General features: G+C 36.8%; 1 protein-coding gene across 1 annotated transcript in view; it reads left to right on the forward strand.

Moving 5' to 3' along the window:
• The window catches only part of LOC100999807 (chondroitin sulfate synthase 3), a 294,375-nt gene extending 276,828 nt beyond the window's left edge, over positions 1-17,547 (forward strand). The window contains exon 3 of the mRNA XM_021939661.2: positions 15,146-17,547. Coding sequence (XP_021795353.2) covers positions 15,146-16,708 — 1,563 coding nt within the window. The 3' untranslated portion in view covers positions 16,709-17,547. The remainder of the gene's footprint in view (positions 1-15,145) is intronic.
• The last annotated feature ends 6,373 nt before the right edge of the window (positions 17,548-23,920 follow it).

Below are 23,920 nucleotides of genomic sequence, written 5' to 3' on the forward strand. Positions count from 1 at the left end.
GTTAAAGGATTTGTCCAAGGTCACATGTTTATTAAGTTTTAGAGCCTGGCTCCATCCATGGCATCTGGCTCCAGAATCTAAGCACTTTGTTGCAATGCACATGCACCCCCCTGAATTACAATGAGACATACATGGAAAAGGCCTGTTCCTTTCCTTCAGGATATTTATAGACTTATAAGAGAGAAGTGACAAACATCTATAGTACAAGACAGAAGGAGATTGGGGTAATTAAGACATACACTTGGAGGATTTCTGAGTTATTTATAGAATAGAATTTCTCACATGTAGTTGAAAAAGGTGGCAACATTTGTGATGTAATTCAGAGTTAATAGTGTGTTGACAGGATGGAAGAAAGAGAAAACAAGAGGCCTGGCAGGCAACAGGGAGAAGAGATTCTAGGAAGGAAAGGTGCCTGGGCTCCTTTAAGTGAGAACAACGAAAGGAAACAGCTCCTTTTTTATCAAGTGTGGGTCCCTTTCCGAAGATACAGGAAAATTTCTAACATAAGTCTCTCGGTTATGGATAATACTTACCAAAATGTGTATGTTACACAGATGATTATTTAGTGTAACCTAATTTTTATCAAAGACACATGACATGTATATTTGTTAAAACCTTAAGTGATCCTTTGAATTTATAATGCAAATCCAGAGTTTGGATCAAAATGCTAAATTTTGACTTTTTTCAAAATTTTTAAACAATTTTGATTTTCAAAAAAGATTGATGAGGTTGCTTATCAGCTTAAGGAGATATTGGGCTGAGAGGATGGGGTTTTCTAAATATACAATCATGTCATCTGCAAACAGACAATTTGACTTCCTCTCTTCCTATTTGATTACACTTTATTTCTTTGTTTTGCCTGATTGCCCTGGTCATAACTTCCAATACTATGTTGAATAGGAGTGGTGAGAGAGGCATCCTTGTGCCAGTTTTCAAAGAGAATGCTTCCAACTTTTGCCCATTCAGTATGATATTAGCTGTGAGTTTGTCATAAATAACTTATTATTTTGAGATACGTTCCATCAATACGTAGTTTATTGAGAGTTTTTAGCATGAAGAGGGGTTGAATTTTATCAGAGGTCTTTTCTGCATCCGTTGAGATAATCCTGTGGTTTTTGTCATCGGTTCTGTTTATGTGATTGGTTACATTTATTGATTTGCATATGTTGAACCAGCCTTGCATCCCAGGGATGAAGCTGACTTGATCATAGTGGATAAGCCTTTTGATGTGCTGCTGGATTTGGTTTGTCAGTATTTTATTGAGGATTTTCACATCAATGTTCATCAGGGATATTGGCCTGAAATTTTCTTTTTTTGTTGTGTCTGCCAGGCTTTGGTATCAGGACGATGCTGGCCTCATAAAATGAGTTAGGGAGGAGTCCCTCCATTTCAAGTGTTTGGAATTGTTTCAGAAGGAATGGTACCAGCTCCTCTTTGTACCTCTGGCAGAATTCAGTTGTGAATCTGTCGGTCCTGGGCTTTTTTAGGTTGGTAGGCTATTAATTACTGCCTCAATTTCAGAACTTGTTATTGGTCTATTCAGGGATTCGACTTCTTCCTGGTTTAGTCTTGGGAAGGTGCATGTGTCCAGGAATTTATCCATTTCTTCTAGAGTTTCCAGTTTATTTGCATAGAGGTGTTTGTAGTATTCTCTGATGGTAGTTTGTATTTCTGTGGGATCAGTGGTGATATCCCCTTTATCATTTTTTAATTGCATCTATTTGATTCTTCTCTCTTTTCTTCTTTATTAGTCTTGTTAGCTGTCTATCTTATTTTGTTCATCTTTTCAAAAAACCAGCTCCTGGATTCATTGATTTTTTGAAGGGCTTTTGTGCCTCTGTAGCCTTCAGTTCCGTTCTGATCTTAATTATTTCTTGTCTTCTGCTAGCTTTTGAATTTGTTTGTTCTTGCCTCTCTAGTTCTTTTCATTGTGACATTAAGGTGTAGATTTTAGATCTTTCCTGCTTTCTCCTATCGGCATTGAATGCTATACATTTAACACTGCTATAGCTGTGTCCCAGAGATTCTGGTATGTTGGGCCTTTGTTCTCTTTGGTTTCAAAGAACTTATTTGTTTCTGTCTTAATTCTGCTACTTACTCAATAGTCATTTAGGAGAAAAAATTTTAAAAAGATTGATGACTTTGCTTATCAGCTTCCGTGTAGTTGTGCAGTCTGAGTGAGTGTCTTAACCCCGAGCTCTAATTTGATTGCACTGTAGTCTGAGAGACTGTTATGATTTCCGTTCTTTTGCGTTGGCTGAGGAGTGTTTTACTTCCAATTATGTGGTCAATTTTAGAATAAGTGCAATGTGGTGCTGAGAAGAATGTATATTCTGTTCATCTGGGGTGGAGTGTTCCGTATATGTCTATTAGGTCCGCTTGGTCCAGAGCTGAGTTCAAGTCCTGAATACGCTTGTTAATTTTCTGTCTCATTGATCTGTCTAATATTGACAGTGGGGTGTTAAGTCTCCCACTATTATTGTATGGGAATCTCAGTCTCTTCGTAGGTCTCTAAGAACTTGCTTTATGAATCTGGGTGCTCCTGTATTGGGTGCATATATATTTCAGGTAGTTAGCTCTTCTTGTTTCAGTGATCCCATTACCAATACGTAATGCCCTTCAGCAAAGTCTCAAGATACAAAAATCAATGTGCAAAAATCACAAGCATTTCTATACACCAATAATAGAGAACCAAATCATCAGTAAACCCCCATTCACAAATGCCACAAAGAGAATAAAATACCCAGGAATAAAACTTACAGAGGATGTGAAGGACCTCTTCAAGGAGAACTACAAACCACTGCTCAAGGAAATAAGAGAGGGCACAAACAAATGGAAAAACATTCCATGCTCATGGATAGGAAGAATCAATATGGTGAAAATGGTCACACTGCCAAAAGTAATTTACAGATTCAATGCTATTCACGTCAAGCTACCACTGACTTTCTTCACAGAATTAGAAAAAACTACATTAAATTTCATATGGAACCAAAACACAGCCTGTATAGCCAAGAAAATTCTAAGCAAAAAGAACAAAACTGGAGGCATCATGCCACCTGACTTCAAACTATACTACAAGGCTACAGTAACCCAAACAGTATGGTACTGGTACCAAAACACATATGTAGACCAATGAAACAGAATAGAGGCCTCAGAAACAATGCCACACATCTACAACCATCTGATCTTTGACAAACCTGACAAAAACAAGCAATGGGGAAAGAATTTCCTATTAATAAATGGTGTTGGGAAAACTGGCTAGCCATATGCAGAATACTGAAACTGGACCCCTTCCTTACACCTTATAAATTAACTCAAGATGGATTAAAGATTTAAATGTAAGACCTAAAACCATAGAAACCCTAGAAGAAAACCTAGGCCATACCATTCAGGACATAGGCATAGGAAAAGACTTCATGATTAAACACCAAAAGCAATGGCAACAAAAGCCAAAATTGACAAATGGGATCTAATTAAACTAAAGAGTTTCTGCACAATAAAAGAAACTGTCATCAGAGTGAACGGACAACCTACAGAATGGGAGAAAATTTTTGCAATCTGTCCATCTGACAAAGGGCTAATATCCAGAATCTATAAGGAACTTAAACAAATTTACAGGAAAAAAACAAATGCCCTATCAAAAAGTGGGTGAAGGATATGAACAGACACTTCTTAAAAGAAGACATTTATGCAGCCAACAAACATGAAAAAAAGCCCCTAGTCACTGGTCATTAGGAAAATGCAAATCAAAACCACAATGAGGTATCATCTCACGCAAGTTAGAATGGTGATCAATAAAAAGTCAGGAAACAACAGATTCTGGAGAGGATGTGGAGAAATAGTAATGCTTTTACACTATTGTTGGGAGCGTAAATTAGTTCAACCATTGTGGAAGACAGTGTGGCAAATCTACAAGGTTCTAGAACCATTTGACCCAGCATTCCCATTACTGGGTATATACCCAAAGGATTTTAAATCATTCTACTATAAAGACACATGCACACATATGTTTACTGCAGTGCTATTCACAGTAGCAGAGACTTGGAACCAACCCAAATGCCCATCAATGATAGACTGGACAAAGAAAATGTCACACATATACACCATGGAATACTATGCAGCCATAAAAAAGGATGAGTTCATGTCCTTTGCAGGGACATGGATGAAGCTGGAATCTATCATTTTCAGCAAACTGACACAGGAAGAGAAAACCAAACACCGCATGTTCTCACTCATAGTGGGAGTTGAACAATGAGAACACATGGACACAGGGAGGGGAACATCACACACCAGGGCCTGTCGAGGAGTGGGGTGCTAGAGGTGGGATAGCATTACAATAAATACCTAATGTAGGTGACAGGTTGATGAGTGCAGCAAACCACCATGGCACCTGTATACCTATGTAACATGTATCTGCACATGTATCCCAGAACTTAAAGTATAAAAAAAAGATTGAATTAAAATACTTGTTATTTTGATTATGACATCTCTAATAACTTCCTTGTGTTTCTTCTTCATTTTCCAGTTTTAGTCATTTGCTAGTAAAGTTAACTAAGTTACACAATCACACATGTGTATCCTGTCCTTGACTCCCTATACTTCATAAGGGGCACATAATAATTTTTCATACATATATATGAGTATGTATATAGTGTGTGTATGTGTGTGTGTGTATATATATATATATTCATTTTTTATATTCTTTACTAACTGCTTCTCCAGATTCACTGGGTTTTCTATCAATTTCATTTTCTGAACAATCCCTTCCTTTTGCCTTCTTACCTGCTGGAATATCTGTTGGTTGCCCTTTATGTTCCCATTTGCACCATGTCTTCTCTTTCCTGATTTCCTCTCTGCTTGGGAATAACAAAGCTATTAATAGTTCTCTGAGAAATGAGCTTGAAAGATAGTTCTTTGAGGTACAGCAATGACCTTATTTTCTCCTAACACTTCATTGATGTCTTGTTTAGCTATAGAATTCTGGTTTGAAGCCATTTTCATCTATATTTTGAAATGACTATTTCATTACTTTTTGTACTTCCAGTTTTCATTGAGAAGTCTATAGACATACTGCTTTTTGAGCCTTTTATCACTATCCTCCCAGGAGGCATCTAACATATCCTCTGCCTCAAGGCTCTAAAATTTCACAGGGGTATGCTTCATATGGGTCTAATTTCATCAGATTTAGCTTTTATAGAATAAGCCCTTTGAATTTGGAAACTCAAGCCCTTTATCTGTTGCATTTTGTGGAAATTTTCTTGAATTATTTTGTTGACAGCTTTTCCTCTCTGTTTCTCTGCTCACTCATTCTGGAACTACTGTTATTTGGATATTGTATGTCCTGAACTGTTCCTGTAATTCTTAAAACTTTTCCCACGTATTTTTCAGTTTTTGTCTTTTTGCTTAACTTTCTAGGAGATTTTATTACCTGTATTTTCCGACTCTTGTTTTGCATTTTGAAATTTGTTATATTTTAATCTTGATGCATTTTATGTTTTGGGTTTTCTACATGTGTACTTGATATGTGTGATTATGTGTGGATAGATATAATAAAACATATAAACATGGATAAATATGGATATATTTGTGGTCTTTTGTTTTGTTTTGTTTTTTTGTTTGTTTTGTTTTTGTTTTTTTTTTTGAGACAGAGTCTTGCTCTGTCACCCAGGCTGGAGTGAATGGTGCGATCTCAGCTCACTGCAAGCTCCGCCTCCTGGTTTCATGGAGCCGCCTCAGCCTCCTATTAATGGCTAGGACTACAGTGGGCGCCCGCCACCTCATTTTTAGTGGGGGGTTTCGGTGAGTAGCCAAGATGGTCTCGATCTGCAAGCCTCTCGTGATCTTGATAGGCTTTTCCAGGGACTGGGACCTGGCGTGAGCCACTGCACTTGACTAGGTGATCTCTGGTTTATCATTTTTTGTTATCTTCCCTCCTTTTCTAGAAGATAAGTAATTCGTATACTTTTTGGTTTCTTCTTCTACCTGAATATTCTTAATTCCTTTTTTTTTTTTTTTTTTTTTTTTTTTTTTGAGACAGAGTCACCGGCTCTGTCACCCAGGCTGGGTGCAGTGGCGGACTCAGCTGCACAAGCTCCGCCTCCTGGGTTCACGCCATTCTCACCACTCAGCCTCCCGAGTAGCTGGGACTACAGAGCCCATACAGCATCCAGCTAGTTTTGCATGATTTTAGTAGAGACAGGGTTCCTGCATTATTGCTTAGGATGGTCTCGATCCTCCTGACCTGCGTGATCAGCCGTCTCGGCCTCCCAAAGTGCTGCAGGATTACAGAGCCACGCATGGCCCGGCCATATTCTTAATTTCTGTGAGATGGCTTCTATCGCCTCTGCAGCTACTCAAGATTGGGCATAAAGGGTTAGAAAATCAGTAGGCTTTGAAAAGTGACTTGGTTTGTCCAGCAGGATGTCAGCTTAATTCAGAGATGATGGAAATGAATGTTAAGTTGGTTAATGTACTTTTTGCTCAGAGAGGTCAGTTGTCTGGCTGCACAATCTGACTAATTCACTCTAGAAAATTTTACTTCTGTTTCTGGGTTTAATAAGGGTTTCTAAGATTCAGTTCAAGTTTATTTCTTGGCTTTGCCTTCTGGGAATCTACAAATTCGGTTTCCACCACTTTGTAAATCTATTACCACTTATGCATGTGCAGTCAACTTCCCACAATTATAGTGTCTTCCCTTCTTTATTCCTGTTTTATGTATACCTTCAGGAATCACTTTATTCACAATACTCATTGAGATTCAATAAATAGTAAGCAGAGTGCAATCTACTTTGTTTCAGGGGATCAACTTGAACTTTTTATACCTTCAAGGATTTTGTTCTTTATTGAACATTTTGGGTTGATTTTATCTGGCACCTGCACTGTAGGCTTGTGCATTTTAATGTAAATCCAATCCTCCTTTATTTAAGTAACAGTTCTTAAATTGTATCTTTATGTTCTTTTTTATTTTTTCCAGTCCTCTAAGTATGGTTTTGGCTTTTCTTAGCTACCACCCTCCTATCAGTATGATTTCTCTTTCTTCATCATAACTCTTCTTCTTTGTTTTCTTGGTTTCATTTACGCTATACGCTTAATAATGGCTTTCCACAGTGTCTGTTTTCTGATTTTATTTTCCCATACCTGTGATGAACTTAGGCGCGTTCGCTCTTTATTTCAGGCATTCATCTGCTTATCACCTGAGGATCTTACTCTTTCGCACTGTTTGCTTGCCGCGATAGGGGCAGATCTTCGCCACATTTTCAAAAACAGATTGCCTAATGTTTTTCTCAGTTTTAATGGCTTTTCTGGGGGAAAGGCCAGTGAGTAGTTCATCTAATTTTTTGAGAGTCACTTCGTAATGATGTGCACTGTTTTCTTTTAAGATAAATGACAATACAGAAAAACTGCATTATTCCTGAACTGAAGCTATTCCTATAGATTTATTTTTGAGGTAGGGTGAACTTTGCTCCTAATTCTTATTGCTGATTTCCACAAAAGAAAAGGCGCCGTTTTCTCTGCTCAGCTTCAGGTCAGCCTGCTTCATGAAGCTAGGGTTCGCAAGTGTTTAATTCTTTCTGTACCTCTAATCTTTTCCTTCTGCAAGTAAATTATTTTTCATCAGGGTTGTTTTTCTCGGCTCCACCTAGGTTCTGGGCGGGTTAATGAGATGTAAGAGTATGTTTTAGGCCCTCTTCCAGACCAATTCTTATTTTCTTGGAGTGCTTTCTGGGATCTACTATCTTCAGAACCCTTTGGGCGCATTTAGTCTATGGCCTCTTCATAACTTTCCACCTGTTTCCAAATGATCCTGCCAGCATAGAAGCTTTGGAAATTCAAAAATATTTTGTTATTCAGGTATTTGGTGACTATGTATTATTCCATCTCTTTGTTTTTAAAAAGTGATTGTGATTATTTTATTTTTTAGCATTCCTATTGTTTTCTAAATAATATAGCATCATTGCCATAATTTACATTCCCTGATTTTCCTCCTTATATTATTACCATTTGCAAGTGTTTAGATGGTTTGTCTGAGTTATTTACAATCATTACCACAATCTAGTTTTACAAGCTTTCCATTGCTCTGAAAGTTACCTTTGTGCCTGATAGTAATCAGCTCCCATGTTTTGTTTCCATTGTTTGAACTTCTTTTTAAGGATTTTAGGGTTTTATAAACTTAAGACTAGGCATGGTTGCACTTATGCCTGTCCAGAACCTTGGGAGGCTGAGGTGGGAGGATGACTTGAGCCAAAGTCCAAAGCCAGCCCTAGGCAACATAGTGGACCCAAACTCACAAAAGGTCTGTGGGAGTGCAGTGGCATACTGCCTGCTACTCAGGGGAGGCTGAGGTGGGAGGTGCTTGAGCCGAGAGCACTGCAATAGAGTAGAGATCAGAGCCCTGCGGCTGTCCCTGGGCAACAGGTGAGCCATCTCAAAGCCAAAAAAAAGAAAGTTCTGTTTATATGGCTATGATCATTTTGAAAATGACCTATATATTTTCATTAATATATTCAGAAAGGGTAATGAAAGTTTAATCACAGTGCAGAAGACTAAAATAATTTCAGCTTATACAACTGCTCTTGGTATTTATTCTTAATAATATGCTTCTTCTGTTGGGTTTTATAGAAAGATTTTCCTAGAGCCTCTCAGATAATCTTTCTCAGAGGGTGAGATCGTATTGGCGATACACTTAGCAAGCGCTGGGGTCGGTTGGGACGCACTGGTGTTCATTGCTGCCATTAGTGATTTTATTTATTTGGCAGAATATTTTCTTTGCAGTGTAGTGATTCTGGGAGGTTCCATGAAATCAACTGATAAATTCTTTCAAAGTGAAGCCAAGCGTAAACTGAGTTCTTAGTATTTCAAGCAAATTAATATAATTTTAAAATAAATTTTTGCAGCTTTTTTCTTAGAACAATTTTGCTACATTCCAATGTATGCGATCATAATAAAACTGAAAATCATAGAATTCTGAACTTGTTTTACATTCTCAACTGGCATCCTCTCCAGTGAACCTTGGTTGAATAATTCTGTTTCCATGATTGTGGATTTTCTGAAATCACAATAATTTGTGTTTCTCTCTTGCCCTTAAATGGTAGATGCATTTGAAATGCTGAGTATGTATTGACTATAGGTATTTACATGCATTTCCATAAAATGAACCGGTGAATTAAGTGAAGACTAAAGGGTGCTGAATCTCTGTTCTCTGAAGGCTGTAAAAGCACAATCTCAGAAGGAGGTTTGTTAAAGTGCCTATTTACACACAGCTGTCATTTTATTGGAGTGCATTCTATTACTTAGACACAATGCTCATGCTATATATAGTTTTTAAATTTGTAAATGCTTTAATCTCCTTTGAGATGTTGTATTTCCCATTTTATAGACCGAGTGGGGTGGAGCTGGAGGCAGAAATGGGTGGAGGCAAATTATTCCAAATCCATGCCTGTTCCATAGCCAAGCTTTTAAGCTTGTTCTCCCTTTTATCTTGGCCTTGATTGGACATCCCTCATAGCAAATTGGGATATACTCTATAGTTCTTAATGGCAAATATAAGTGGGATGCATCATCAGCTCTACCTAGAGTATGTATGGAATTGCCTTTTAAAGATTGTCCAGCCGGACGGTGGCTTGCACCCTGTAATCCCAGCACTTTGGGAGGCTGGGATCAGAGGTCAGATCAGGACATCCACTACAGCTAACACCGGTGAAACCCGTCTCTACTAAAATACAAAAAAATTAGCCGGGCATGTTGGCAGGCCAGTCCCAGCTACTGGGAGGCTGAGGCAGGAGAATGGCGTAGACAGGAGGGTGAGCAGTGAGCGAGATGGCTTCCCTGCTCCAGCCTACATGACAGAAGACTCCACATCTCAAACAAAAAAATCATCCCTACCTGTCTTTCCTCACTTATGAGTGTTATACCAAAGGGATATGTTGGCAACACCAAGCACCATATATGGGCTGAAATGATGATGTAGAAGTTACTTGAACATTTCAATACTAAAATATTATTTTATAACACAATGTCTCACATTTTTATCAGTAGGATTAATCACTTCAATATCTTCTAAAGGAGCTGGAATAAGCCTTCTGAATTTAGCAACTCCCTCTAGGCAATTTTTAAAATTTATTTTAGCATTTATCCTTTTCTTAGTAATGTAAGCATTTCTAAGAAAGAATAGTTTCAGAGAGCCAATATTCTTTAGAGATGGTATAATTATTAATTTATACATGATCAGAATTTGTTTTACCTTCCTACATAGAAAGAAAAAATCTAGCAGGATATTATTGCAGGTATAAATATTGAAGCAATTTTAGAGTAAAACATATTAATACTACTAGGATGGATATATAGCCCACTGCAAATTATGGGTATAATTTGATTTAACATTGATCAAAAGTTTCATATAAGTTGTCTATGTTTTCAGAAAATAAAAAATTGTATGCAACAAAGCTACTGCATCTTAAATCAAGTCAAAGTCTTTCTCAAAGTATCTATATTTATATTCTTCAAAGGCAAATTGATGTTTGTTTATCTGTTGTGGGCTATTCCAGTTTGAAAATGAATCAGATTGAAACCACCGTGGGTAAAAATTTCTGCATTAAAGATCATCTCCCTTTAAGTCACCTTCTCTGGAAAATCTCTCATTATCTTCTCTCTCTCTCTCTCTCTCTCTCTCTCTGTGTCTCCCTCTCTCTTTCTCTCTTTTTTCTGTCTCTGTCACTCTGTCTCTGTCTCTCTCAGGCCCACACATCTCACATTTATGAACATACACTTTCTATGCATACTTTCAAAATAAATCCTTCATTAATTGGGTCTGTAAGATAAGTGTATCTTAAACAACAGTTCAGTGTTCACCTTAAATGTACACATCTTTTCTGGATAAATAAAGAACATTACCAGCACTACTCAGAAGCTTCCCTCTTTTTTTTTTTTTTTTTTTTTTTAGATTTCCCAGGACTGCTATGGGTTGCTTATTTTTATAATATATAGTTCCTGACATTTTCTTTTTTTTCATTATACTTTTAAGTGCTAGGGTATATGTGCACAATGTGCAGGTTTATTTACATATGTATACATATGTGCCATGTTGATTAATTACTTCGTACCCATTAACTCATCATTACATTAGGTATAATCTCCTAATGCTATCCCTCCCCCCTACCCCTACCCCATGACAGGCCTCAGTGTGTGATGTTCCCCTTCCTGTGTCCAAGTGTTCTCATTGTTCAATTCCCACCTATGAGTGAGAACATGCGGTACTTCGTTTTTTGTCCTTGAGATAGTTTGCTGAGAATGGTGGTTTCCAGCTTCATCCATGTCCCTACAAAGGACATGAACTCACCCTTTTTTATGGCTGCATAGTATTCCATGGTGTATATGTGTGATGTTTTCTTTATCCAGTCTATCATTGATGGACATTTGGGTTGGTTCCAAGTCTTTGCTATTGTGAATAGTACCACAATAAACGTACGTGTGCGTGTGTCTTTATAGCAGCATGATTTATAATCCTTTGGGTATATACCCAGTAATGGGATGACTGGGTCAAATGGTATTTGTAGTTCTAGATCCTTGAGGAATTGCCACACTGTCTTCCACAATGGTTGAACTAGTTTACAGTCCCACCAACAGTGTAAAAGTGTTCTTATGTCTCCACATCCTCTCCAGCACCTGTTGCTTCCTGACTTTTTAATGATCACCATGCTAACTGGTGTGAGATGGTATCTCATTGTGGTTTTGATTTGCGTTTCTCTGATGGTCAGTGACGATGAGCATTTTTTCATGTGTCTGTTGGCTGCATAAGTGTCTTCTTTTGAGAAGTGTCTGTTCATATTCTTCACCCACTTTTTGATGTTTTTTTTTTTTTTTTTCTTGTAAATTTGTTTGAGTTCTTTGTAGATTCTGGATATTAGCCCTTTGTCAGATGAGTAGATTGCAAAATTTTTCTCCCGTTCTGTAGGTTGCCTGTTCACTCTGATGGTAGTTTCTCTTGCTATGCAGAAGCTCTTTAGTTTAATTAGATTCCATTTGTCAATTTTGGCTTTCGTTGCCATTTCTTTTGGTGTTTTAGACGTGAAGTGCTTCACAGCCAATATCATACTTAATGGGCAAAAACAGGAAACATTCCCTTTGAAAACTGGCACAAGACAGGGATTCCCTCTCTCACCCCTCCAATTCAACATAATGTTGGAAGTCCTGGCCACGGCAATCAGGCAGGAGAAAGAAATAAAGGGTATTCAATTAGAAAAGAGGAAGTGAAATTGTCCCTGTTTGCAGATGACATGATTGTATATTTAGAAAACCTGTTTGCAGATGACATGATTGTATATTTAGAAAACCCCATTCTCTTAACCCAAAATCTCCTTAAGCTGATAAGCAACTTCAGCAAAGTCTCAGCATACAAAATCAATGTGCAAAAATCACAAGCTTTCTTATACACCAATAACAGACAAACAGAGAGTGAAATAATGAGTAAACTCCCATTTACAATTGCTTCACAGAGAATAAAATATCTAGGAATCCAACTTACAAGGGATGTGAAGGACCTCTTCAAGGAGAACTACAAAATCTCTTCTTGATTCTTGATCATTATTCCAACAGCAAACCATATAGGTTAGCTTACCTGTTTCTGAATTTCACATAAATGGAATCATACAAAGTGTATTATTTTGTTATATGGCTTCTTTCATTTGTTTGTGAGATTCATCCATGTTGTGAGTAGTATTTCAAGTATTTAATTGACGTATTGTTTTTCATTACATGAATATACTACATTTATTCTGTTCTTGATGTAAATTTAGGTTATTTTCAGTTTTGGAGTATGAATAATGCAGCTATAAAAATTCTTCTATATATATGTAGGTGTATGTATGTATTTATATATGTATTTCTATTGGGCATATATCTAAGAGAGAACTACTGAGTCATAGGGAATATGTATGTTCATTTTAGTTGATACGCGTTTTCTCAAGTTACATTCTCACTAGCAGTATAAGAGGGTTCCAAACCTTCCAGTGCCTTGACAATGCATGGTATTATCTATCTGTTTAGCTTTAGCCATTTTTTTGTGGATCCATCATGTTATCGCATTGTCATTTTAAGTTGCTTTACCTTGATGATGAATAAAGTAGAGAATGTTTTTATATCTCTGTTGAGTATTTACATACTCTTTTGTGAAGTACTCTTTCAAGTTTTCTTTCCCATTTTTCTGTTAGATTTGTCCTTCCTTTTTTCCTTATTTGTACAAGTTTATTATTTATTCTGGGAGCTGGTTCTTTTTCATAAAATCTATTGAAATTTTTTTCTCCAGCTCTGTAATTGCCCTTTTTAATTTTCCTAATGGTGTTTTTAAAGAACAAAGTTCTTAATTTTAACATAATGCAAGGTATTAGTCTGTTTTAATGGTTAGTTCCTGATGCCCTATTTACAAAATCTTCACCTACCCTAAAGTCATGCAGATATTTTCATGTAAGTTTTAGAAACTTTTTAAAGCCTTTTTCTAAAATAAACCTTTATATTTACATCGACAGGTCATCCATTGTAGGATGTAAGAGATCAGTTTTTACTTTTTTCCCTTATATGAATATCCAACTGATCTGGCACTAATTACTTAAAAGACCACCCTTTCTCCAAACTGTAAGCTCTATTTTATATTTCTATTACTTTGCTAAATTTTTTCAAGTCTCTTCTTCCTACGTTTTTCACAAATCTCTTTTTATGCTTCTTGCAATATGTCTATCAATGATTTTATTTTTTTCTCCCTTTTTTCTTTAGCTCTGCCAGTTTAGTTTTTATCTTTTTTAAGCTTATTTGTGTATTAATTGAGTTATTTTTTTGAAGAGGCGGTTTTTTTTTTTAATTTGTGTACAATTTGTACCTGCTTCTGATGAGTATTCTTAAGTTTGCAGTATTTCTTTCTTCTTATTCATCAGTATATTTGCAGACATCTCATGATGCTGCTGGCCTTTTTTCTTCCTTTTCACCTCTTTCTCCTCATCCCATCTTTTTTCTTCTTTTTCTTCTTCATAATCACTTATCTTGAGTGGGTATAATGGAGGTATCTTAATTGACTAGCAGAAAAGGAAGAATCAGCTGGCGGTTTGAACTTTGTCCTCATAACTACATTTTTTTTTTCATTTTTGTTTCTGCCTGAACTAGTGAATTTGTTCTAGACTAGCAGAAAGCCTTTTTGTTTCATAAGGGTGTCAAGCATGTCTATTTTGGATATGATACTTTACATCAGGAGTGTAGATCAGTATAGTTTCTGTTTCACCTTATCTTACCAAGAACTTACTCTGTAAAAATAGTATATCAGGATGCTAAATGAAATTTAAGACTCCCCTGGCAAATAACCTCTTACTGTCATTCCAAACAACAGGTCACTGGTTTTCCTCCTTAGGGTGAATTGCTTATTTTGGAAGACTCATGCTGTGTCCATTCTGACTCTCTGCTTCTCCATGATCTGTTATGGGGTTATGGACATAGTCAATTCTTGTTTTATGTATAGCTAGAGGTTCATTTGCAATATTTGAGCCTATGAACCTGACATTTATGCTCTCACTCGTATATAGAAATAAAAAAGTTGATTTCATAGGACTAGAGAGTGGAATGTTGGTTACCAGGGGCTGAGTCAGCTGGAGAGAGGGGTTGGGGAGATTTTTGACAAATGATACCACATTTCAGTTAGATAGGAGGAATAAATTCAAGTGATCTCTTGAATAACATGATCACTATAGTTAATAACAATATATTGTATACTTTAAAATGCTGGAAAAAATAGATGATAAATGTTCTCACCACAATAATAACTACGTGAGGTAATGAATACATCAATTAGCTAGATTTACTCATCCCACTATATATATACATATATATATAGTGGGAAGTGTGTGTGTGTGTGTGTGTATATATATATATACACACACACTTCCAAACATGTGGTACATGATAAGTACATGGAATTTCATCTACCAATTACAAATAATAAAACTATTTTAATTTTTAAAAATATAAATATTATAAACCATTTTTGTTATGAAATACGATACCAAAAATGTATTAACTATTTTCATTTAGATGCTTTAGTTTATTGCTGGTTTTCTTTTTAAATAAATCTTTTAAAATTAATCCTGATTTTTTTAATTTTACTTTTCAGATGCAACAACTGTTCCATGAAAATTATGAACACAATCGGAAGGGTTACATCCAAGACCTTCACAATAGCAAAATCCATGCAGCTATAACACTTCACCCCAACAAAAGACCTGCATACCAATACAGGCTGCATAATTACATGCTCAGCCGCAAAATTTCTGAACTTCGCTACCGCACCATCCAGCTCCACAGGGAGAGTGCCCTGATGAGCAAGCTCAGTAACACAGAAGTGAGCAAAGAGGACCAGCAGCTGGGAGTGATACCTTCTTTCAACCACTTCCAGCCTCGGGAGAGAAATGAAGTGATAGAATGGGAGTTCCTGACAGGGAAGCTCCTATACTCAGCAGCTGAGAACCAGCCCCCTCGACAGAGCCTCAGTAGCATTTTAAGAACAGCACTGGATGACACTGTCCTACAGGTAATGGAGATGATCAACGAGAATGCCAAGAGCAGAGGACGGCTCATTGACTTCAAGGAAATTCAGTATGGCTACCGTAGAGTTAACCCCATGCACGGGGTGGAGTACATTTTGGATTTGCTCCTTTTATACAAAAGACACAAGGGAAGGAAACTGACTGTGCCAGTGAGACGTCATGCCTATCTTCAGCAGTTGTTCAGCAAGCCTTTCTTCAGAGAAACCGAAGAGCTAGATGTCAACAGTCTTGTGGAGAGTATTAACAGTGAAACTCAATCATTCTCCTTTATATCTAATTCTTTAAAGATATTATCTTCTTTTCAAGGTGCCAAAGAAATGGGAGGGCACAATGAAAAGAAAATACACATTCTCGTTCCTCTCATCGGAAGATATGACATTTTCTGGAGATTCATGGAGAACTTTGAAAACATGTGTCTTATCCCAAAGCAGAATGTAAAGTTGGTCATTATCCTTTTCAGTAGGGATTCTGGCCAAGATTCCAGCAAGCATATTGAGCTGATAAAAGGATACCAGAACAAATACCCCAAAGCAGAAATGACCCTGATCCCAATGAAGGGAGAGTTTTCCAGAGGTCTTGGTCTTGAAATGGCTTCTGCCCAGTTTGACAATGACACTTTGCTGCTATTTTGTGATGTTGACTTGATCTTCAGAGGAGACTTTCTCCAACGATGTAGAGACAATACAATTCAGGGACAACAGGTGTACTATCCCATCATATTTAGCCAGTATGACCCAAAGGTAACAAATGGGGGAAATCCTCCCACTGATGATTACTTTGTATTCTCAAAAAAGACTGGATTTTGGAGAGACTATGGATATGGAATCACCTGTATTTACAAAAGTGATCTTCTAGGTGCAGGTGGATTTGATACCTCAATACAAGGCTGGGGACTAGAAGATGTAGATCTCTACAATAAAGTCATTCTATCTGGCTTAAGGCCCTTTAGAAGTCAAGAAGTAGGAGTGGTGCATATTTTCCATCCAGTTCATTGTGATCCTAACTTGGACCCTAAGCAGTATAAGATGTGCTTAGGATCCAAGGCAAGTACTTTTGCCTCAACCATGCAACTGGCTGAACTCTGGCTAGAAAAACATTTGGGTGTCAGGTACAATCGAACTCTCTCCTGACAGTCCAGGCAACACATTTTGCCTTTTTAAAGGGGAGTTTACCTCATTGTTGGTTGTTGTTATTTTTATTTTATTGTTATTTTTATTATTATTATTGTAATAATTTTATTTTGTTGTCCTGGTCTTAAACTACTCTTGGTTGTCTTCCTAAGGGTGTTTTTTGACCTCAAGCAAGAAGAGTCTGCAGTTCACTGATGTTTCAGATTTCTACTGAAGTCAATATGTGTTATTACTTTTATATATCTGTATTTGAGATTGAGTTAAATCATGGTAATCAAAATGACTTTTGAAACTCATTCATCACAAGAGACAGCTTAGAAGAATGTTCTCTTTGGGCTTAAAGATGCAATATCGACTTTTATTTGGTTTCTCAAATTCAATGTGATACAAATATTTACTGGTGAAAGGTACCACAAAAGTGCTTTATGCTTCCTATGGGGAAGGGACTCTGTAACATAAACTTGAGTTTTGTAATTTATACAAGGACTTAAATATATAGACAATAATTTTCTTCATCTTTAGAATTTTTAAAGTAAATGAACACCTATGATTGTATGTTTATTTTTTAAAAAAAGTTTTAAAAATTGAGGAGTTTTGTTCCACAAGCAACCGGTACTGGCTACCCTGGTCTTATGACAATTATGAGCTCCTCACAACTGTCTGCTATAAATGCGAATGAACTTTATTTTCTCAAGGAAATATGATTTAATTAAATATTCATGTACATTTTAGAAGCTTTATGAAATAATGTCCTTCATTTGCTGGCAAGAAGATAAAATATGACAGAACCTGTTTATTTAAAATAAAACACAGGTATAGCAGTATTCTTTTTCAAAAATGCCGACAAGGTTTTGTTGTTTCCTTTTACTCATACTTGATACGTTTCTGTTCATACTCACCAAAATATGCTTGCTGAGCAGGCTTGAAAAGTTAACAAGGGATTATGGTATGCTGTTTGTATTATTATCCTGGAAAACCTAGCCTTCATAGGTGATTAACTGAGCAATTTCTTTCTTTCTTTTTTTTTTTTTTTTTTTGAGACAGAGTCTCGCTCTGTCGCCCAGGCTGGAGTGCAGTGGCCGGATCTCAGCTCACTGCAAGCTCCGCCTCCCGGGTTCACGCCATTCTCCTGCCTCAGCGTCCCGAGTAGCTGGGACTACAGGCGCCCACCACCTCGCTCGGGTAGTTTTTCGTGTTTTTTAGTAGAGACGGGGTTTCACCGTGTTAGCCAGGATGGTCTCGATCTCCTGACCTCATGATCCGCCTGTCTCGGCCTCCCAAAATGCTGGGATTATAGGCTTGAGCCACCGCTCCCGGCCGAGCAATTTCTTTACTCAATAATTTACTATCTGGGAGAAACCTCCTTCCTCAATCTCTTCAGCTTTGGGATCAAGCGAACCCAAGAACAGCTCAAAACTTGCCTTTAATATGGGTTGGTAGGTCTCTCAAAAGTCAATGGGGAAATGATTAATATCACATCAATTTTATAATTATTAAAAACACATCAGGAAATATCTCATTTAGCTTTACATATCATTCTTTCTTTGACCTGGATCAGTGGTGTCCAGTTTCTAGAAAAGCATAATTGGGTTAAAGAAGTATAAGAGAAAATGAACATCCATGCAAAGGAGTGTCATTAAGGTATATTGTAAAAGTCTTATTTTGTAAATAGGTAATACATTTGCATGGTTCCAAAATCAAACAAAATTTTTAAATATCTAAAGTTGTTGGCCCCACTCCCCATCCACCCATATCTGTCACCTGACCACACATAACCATTGTTTGGGCTGTGTGAGTGGTTTGTGCATGTCTTTCTAGAGTTTCTGAAGCACAAATTTTATTTTTTTAACCCTCTATACACAAAATGTAGTATATTATACATATTGTTCTGTACTTTGATGTTCTGTTTCTACTTAATGAAAAAATAATTTGCATCAAAATTGATATAAGTGATTGTTGTAAATTGTTGCCATTAGTTTTACTGAATGCCATGAGGCCACATATCATTTGCGTTGGTGATGGATTCCTTACATATTGACAATCTCTTTTACTGAAGACATTTTGGGAGCCTTAACAAATATCATTGCTTAGTATTAGGACAAACAGGATGGCAGTATCCTTAACTATAACTTGTAATCTTAATAATGTCAAATTCATTAGAAAATAATTAATGGAATTTTTAGATATTAAAATGCTCATCTTGACAGGGCCAACAATTCAAAATTGATCTCTGCTCTAATATTGTCTCTGACTTTCACAAACCCTCACTCTAATAACTTACTTTGCTATATTACAAGACTTAGCTCTCATGCAGGTTTCATTTTCCTGAACAGTAAATATTTTAACATTCAGTAAACATAGTCATCTGGGAAGATCTATTACCAAATAATAAGCATTAAGTATTTTGTTAATGAAGAAAGGAAATCAGGGACTGATCTTTAACTCAGACAAATAAAATAAGAGGGAGTTTTACAGAGGTAATAAATGTAAAGGCCTAGTTTAAAACTCCAAGACTTAGAGAGTTATGAAGCAGCTGCCAGGGGATGAAGTGGCATTCTGTATTATATGATGAAACCATGCTGATGAAACCAGGGAATACAGAGACCTCATTTGAACTTAATTATACATATATACACTATACTGTTAGTATACTTTAAATCTATTACATAATTTTGCATTCAGCCTTCATATAATCTTTTACAGGCAATGCAGTATTACCTCACTGAAAATATGGGGAGAATGATGATAGTAAAATTGAGTGTTTTTCTATCCATGTAGTATCAATTACCTAAAGCCTTTAAGTTTGAAGGGCAAGACACTATGAATGCAACCAAAAAAGCACAATATATGCAGGTGAAGTAGTCCATACATTGTAGTGTTACCTTATTTGGATAGCTGTAGATATTCTGTTTCAATGTCACCCCAAGAATAATTTCATCAGCTTTCAATGTCTTCTTACTGCTCATCTGCTGTCCACTCAGCACCACACTATGCATTTTATTTTTAAGTTTAATCCTCAGAACAATTCTCAGAATATTGATATTACTTTCTTCATTAAACAGATATGGAAACTGAAGCCACACATGGTTAAGTAACTTGTCCCGGGTTCACACAGTTGGTATGCTGTAGAGGTAAAATTTAAACAAAAGCCTGTCTGAATCTGAAGCCCCTGTTTTTTCACTCTATCTCATGGCTTCTCAGTTGCTAGAGGGATGTAGAAAACAATGGGAGCGAGCGCAAAAGGCCTCCTGACATCATGCACATGTGAGATCCACTAGTCAGTTTGCTCCTGCTGAACACTCTTTCTGGGCAGAGCTAAATTTGTGGATGTTTGCTCAGTTAAAGCCTCTTCCGGATTTAATCTCAAGCATCTATCACTTTGCTAGATCCTTCTGTGTACCATTGTGTCAGGGAAGGGTAGGGTTTTTCTGTCTACCTGCTCAAACATGGCTGAACTTCAGCAAGGAAAAAAACTGTCCAGAAGTTCTGATGGATGCCAACAATATCCCTTCTATATCATCTCAGCCCCTGAGTGTAGAAACTGTTCACACTGATGAACACCACCAAATAATTGCTTGACTCTTTCTGTCACTTTACCCATATGGACTTGGTATAATCAATGTTGTCAGTGCTGAAATAGTTCTCAATTTAAGAGTTGAGCCCATTATGCCTAGTTAATAGATACGGAACTACAGGAAGGAAACACTCAAATGTGTAGACTGGTAGTCCAAACAAGAGAATAAATATTCCCTGGAAAGGTAGATTAGGAAGCTTCTTTGTTTTTAGCATATGAAACCTGGAGACCATCTCTAGACAGCAGCCCCATGACTGGGCTACTCTCATTTCATTTCCAGAGGAGCCCTGGAAAGTTCTTTCTTCTAGGAGTAGGGTTCACCAGATAAGGTTCCCTTCTAATAGTTTCAGATTGCTCAGATGAGAGGCTGTGGGCCTGCCTACCCTGTTGAACCCTCAGCTAGGACTTCCTTGTCCTGGGGACTATATTCTAAGGTAGACCTGGATCTAGAAAGAGATTGCTGTCTCTCTTCCTTTCTTCTTCCTACCCAACAGAAAACATGCTTATGCTGGTAAAATATAAATAACCAACAGAATATTTGTAGCTTCATATTACCTTGATGATAAGATTTATATGGAGAAATTAAGGTTTCGACATATTTTACATTACATGATCAAGCTACGTTTATTTCCCTGCTACCTCCTGCTTTCTAAGTCACTGTACCTGTGACCCTACAAGTTACAGGAACCTTGTGTGCCTTATCCTAGCAATAGCTCTATCTAAGAGTATATACTGGTAATCTGAAGACTACTGGTAATCTGAAGAATTGTCCACTTAATCTCTCATTTGTGCTTAATTGTTGATGGCACAATCTCTTCAGGAAGTAGCCTGCAATTGTGGATATTACAGAGTGAATGAGAAAAACGGTGTCTTTAGGGACAATACAAGAATTTGTTATCAGTTCTTAGTGCTGTTTACTTGCCTACCTTCCCCATTCACATTCTTATTAGCATCTTAATCCCTGTCAAACATACAGTGTTGGAGCATTCTGCCTGTGCTGAGGCCAGGAGCCTCCTAGACCTTTGTTTTCAACTAGTGGCAATAGTGGTGCCAGGTTGGAGCCTCCGGATATGCCAGTGTGGTTCTGCCTCTGTCTGCCCCACAGCCTCCTTCACTTGCTGGCTGTGCTGCCAAGCTTGCCACGACAGACGGTGGGAATGATGTGAGGAACCGGCAATGACTCATGCTCCCAGGTGGTGCTACAGTCAGCATCTGCATCAAGCAACAAACTACTTGGCACTGGCACAAAGTGCCAGGATATTCTATTGTCAACTTCAATTTGACACCCAGTTGTCCATTTCCCTCTTCTTTTCTGATCTCAAAAACTGCCAAAGTCTAAGACATATTTGGGATTTCACTCCATGCAGGATTTTATTTCAATCAAATTCAATCAATATGTATTGTATTTATAGGTCGGTGTCAATGCTGAGATTCTTCAGTTTTGTTATCCATTATGCATGGGTATACATTTTTGCTATTCCTTTACCGTCCAACCCCCATCTTTACAGACTTAATTCTGGAGGATTTGGTGAACATCATATTAGAATGGTAAAATTGTATATTAAATGGTCCTATTGTTAAAAGACTTCCAACAGAAAAAAAAAAACCACAGTAACAACAACAACAAAGAAACCACAATACTTGCTCATATCTATAATGTTAACTGATTAGCAAATATTTATTGGAACTTGTTTGGGAACGATACTCTCGAGTGGGAACTCCTAGACTGTGAAAACATGCATCATCTGGAAGCAAACCTCTCAGTACTATTAGGCCTCCTTCCTTGGGACTGTTTTCCATCTCTTTCTCAGTTCTCCCACAGCCACTATCCCTCAGTCTCCCACAAACACAGTTTCTTATTTTGTCCAAGTGGGGGTAAGTGTGTGTACATACCAAATGGAATCAAAGAACAGCTGAATTTCAAATACAGACATGAATCTACCTCAGTTTTTCCATTTTGATTCTTGCAACAAAGGTTCAAATTGACATTGGTCAAAAATAACTAAGTTAATATAAAAGTGAAAAATACCTTCAACCGTAGGGTTTGCCACCACCCCAATACAAGGTCCATATAAAAATGAAAATAAATACCTCCAATCATAGGGTTTGCCACCAGCTCCAATCATTTTTAATATGTAACCTATTAAATGCTCTGTCACCACAATGACTCTCAAGCTCTTTTCCCTTTCTCTTCCATACCCACCAAAGTGGATCCAACACCTACTTCTAAAAGAAGTATCTTTAATAGTAAAGAAGCAAAATGTTAAAGGCATGGTACTAAGAAAATGCATTATTTTCTTCTTTTTAACTTGACTCCTAGTCTTCATACCATTCTAACATGTTGATGACCTACTTTAAAATTTTTTTTCTTTTTTTCCTGCCATTAAGATCTTTCCCGTCTCTCTAACTTAGAAACTAGATGATACAAACTACATGCAGTTTAGACTACAAGTTTTAGTATGAGGATTGAGAAGTTACTATTATATAATTCATGAGCTTGAAGTACAAAGCTAGCATACATTTTTCAACTCTTTTTCTTCAGTCATTTTGGCCTATTTAAAGTGTGCTGGAGTATACTTCTTTTTAGTCGACTGGAATGCCAGAGGCTTTTCTATAGCTTCTTGAGTTTTTAGACTAGAAACTGAAGGCAGAGAAGTTTGATCCCCTTCGATTGCTTCCATTTCTCAATTAATCTTTTCAACATTATATTCAGGCTTGTACTTTAATGAAAAAAAGGATTGCATGAAAATATTTCCTGAATTAATTATTCATTTATTTAAAGAAAAAGACTTCATGAATAATATAATGTATATTTTTAGAAACTATTTTGCCTTTGCAAACTAAATAATTCACAATGAATTATATGTTTATATGTATTTTATATTTCTGATAATTCATTATATTGAATGAGGAATATTAAATAATTATGTTTTAGTTGTCACTGTTTTCTCAATATTGATCATGTTCATAATTTTATATTCTACATAAGACAAACATTTCTTTTAATAAGCCTAAGAGATCAGAAAGGGCATGTGATAAAAATGGAAATAAATTATCATTGCTCATAATCATCATTTTTTTCATTTACACCTGTTTCCACCCAATGTGCAGTCAATTTAGGGAAAGGTCATTTTGTTTTCAAACACTTCTATTTGTTACTTTATACAAGAAGCTACTTCAATAAGGGAGGAGAAAAAGTAAAATGCTTTTATTGTTATTATTTTAGTAGTTACTATTCATTAAGTGCTTACCTATTCTGCACTGTTACTCAGAAAAATTATCTTCTTTGAGCTTCATCAGCTCTAAAGTAGATATCATTATCCCTATTTTACAGGTGAGCAAAATAAATTTCAGAGATTTATTTTGCTCTCAAAAATGACAATGTCTGAATTTGCGCTGGGACTCAACCCAGCTCAAATGTGTTTGGTTCATCTGCCGCAGATGGACCCAGAAAGTTCATCTGTGTCCAGAGCACATACTTTCGCCAGTATACAGTAAGATAGACAGAATAGAGTATCTACCCATCTACCTTCAGAAATTCTTTAGGGGGTTCTTTAAGCAAGGCTGGTATGTATTTATATTAGTATCAGGTCATTCATGGCATATTTCTGGCAGCAACATTTTCTTCCTTCTTTTAT

Source organism: Papio anubis, chromosome 5 (genome assembly GCF_008728515.1).
Source record: "Papio anubis isolate 15944 chromosome 5, Panubis1.0, whole genome shotgun sequence".
Classification (NCBI taxonomy): Eukaryota; Metazoa; Chordata; class Mammalia; order Primates; family Cercopithecidae; genus Papio; species Papio anubis.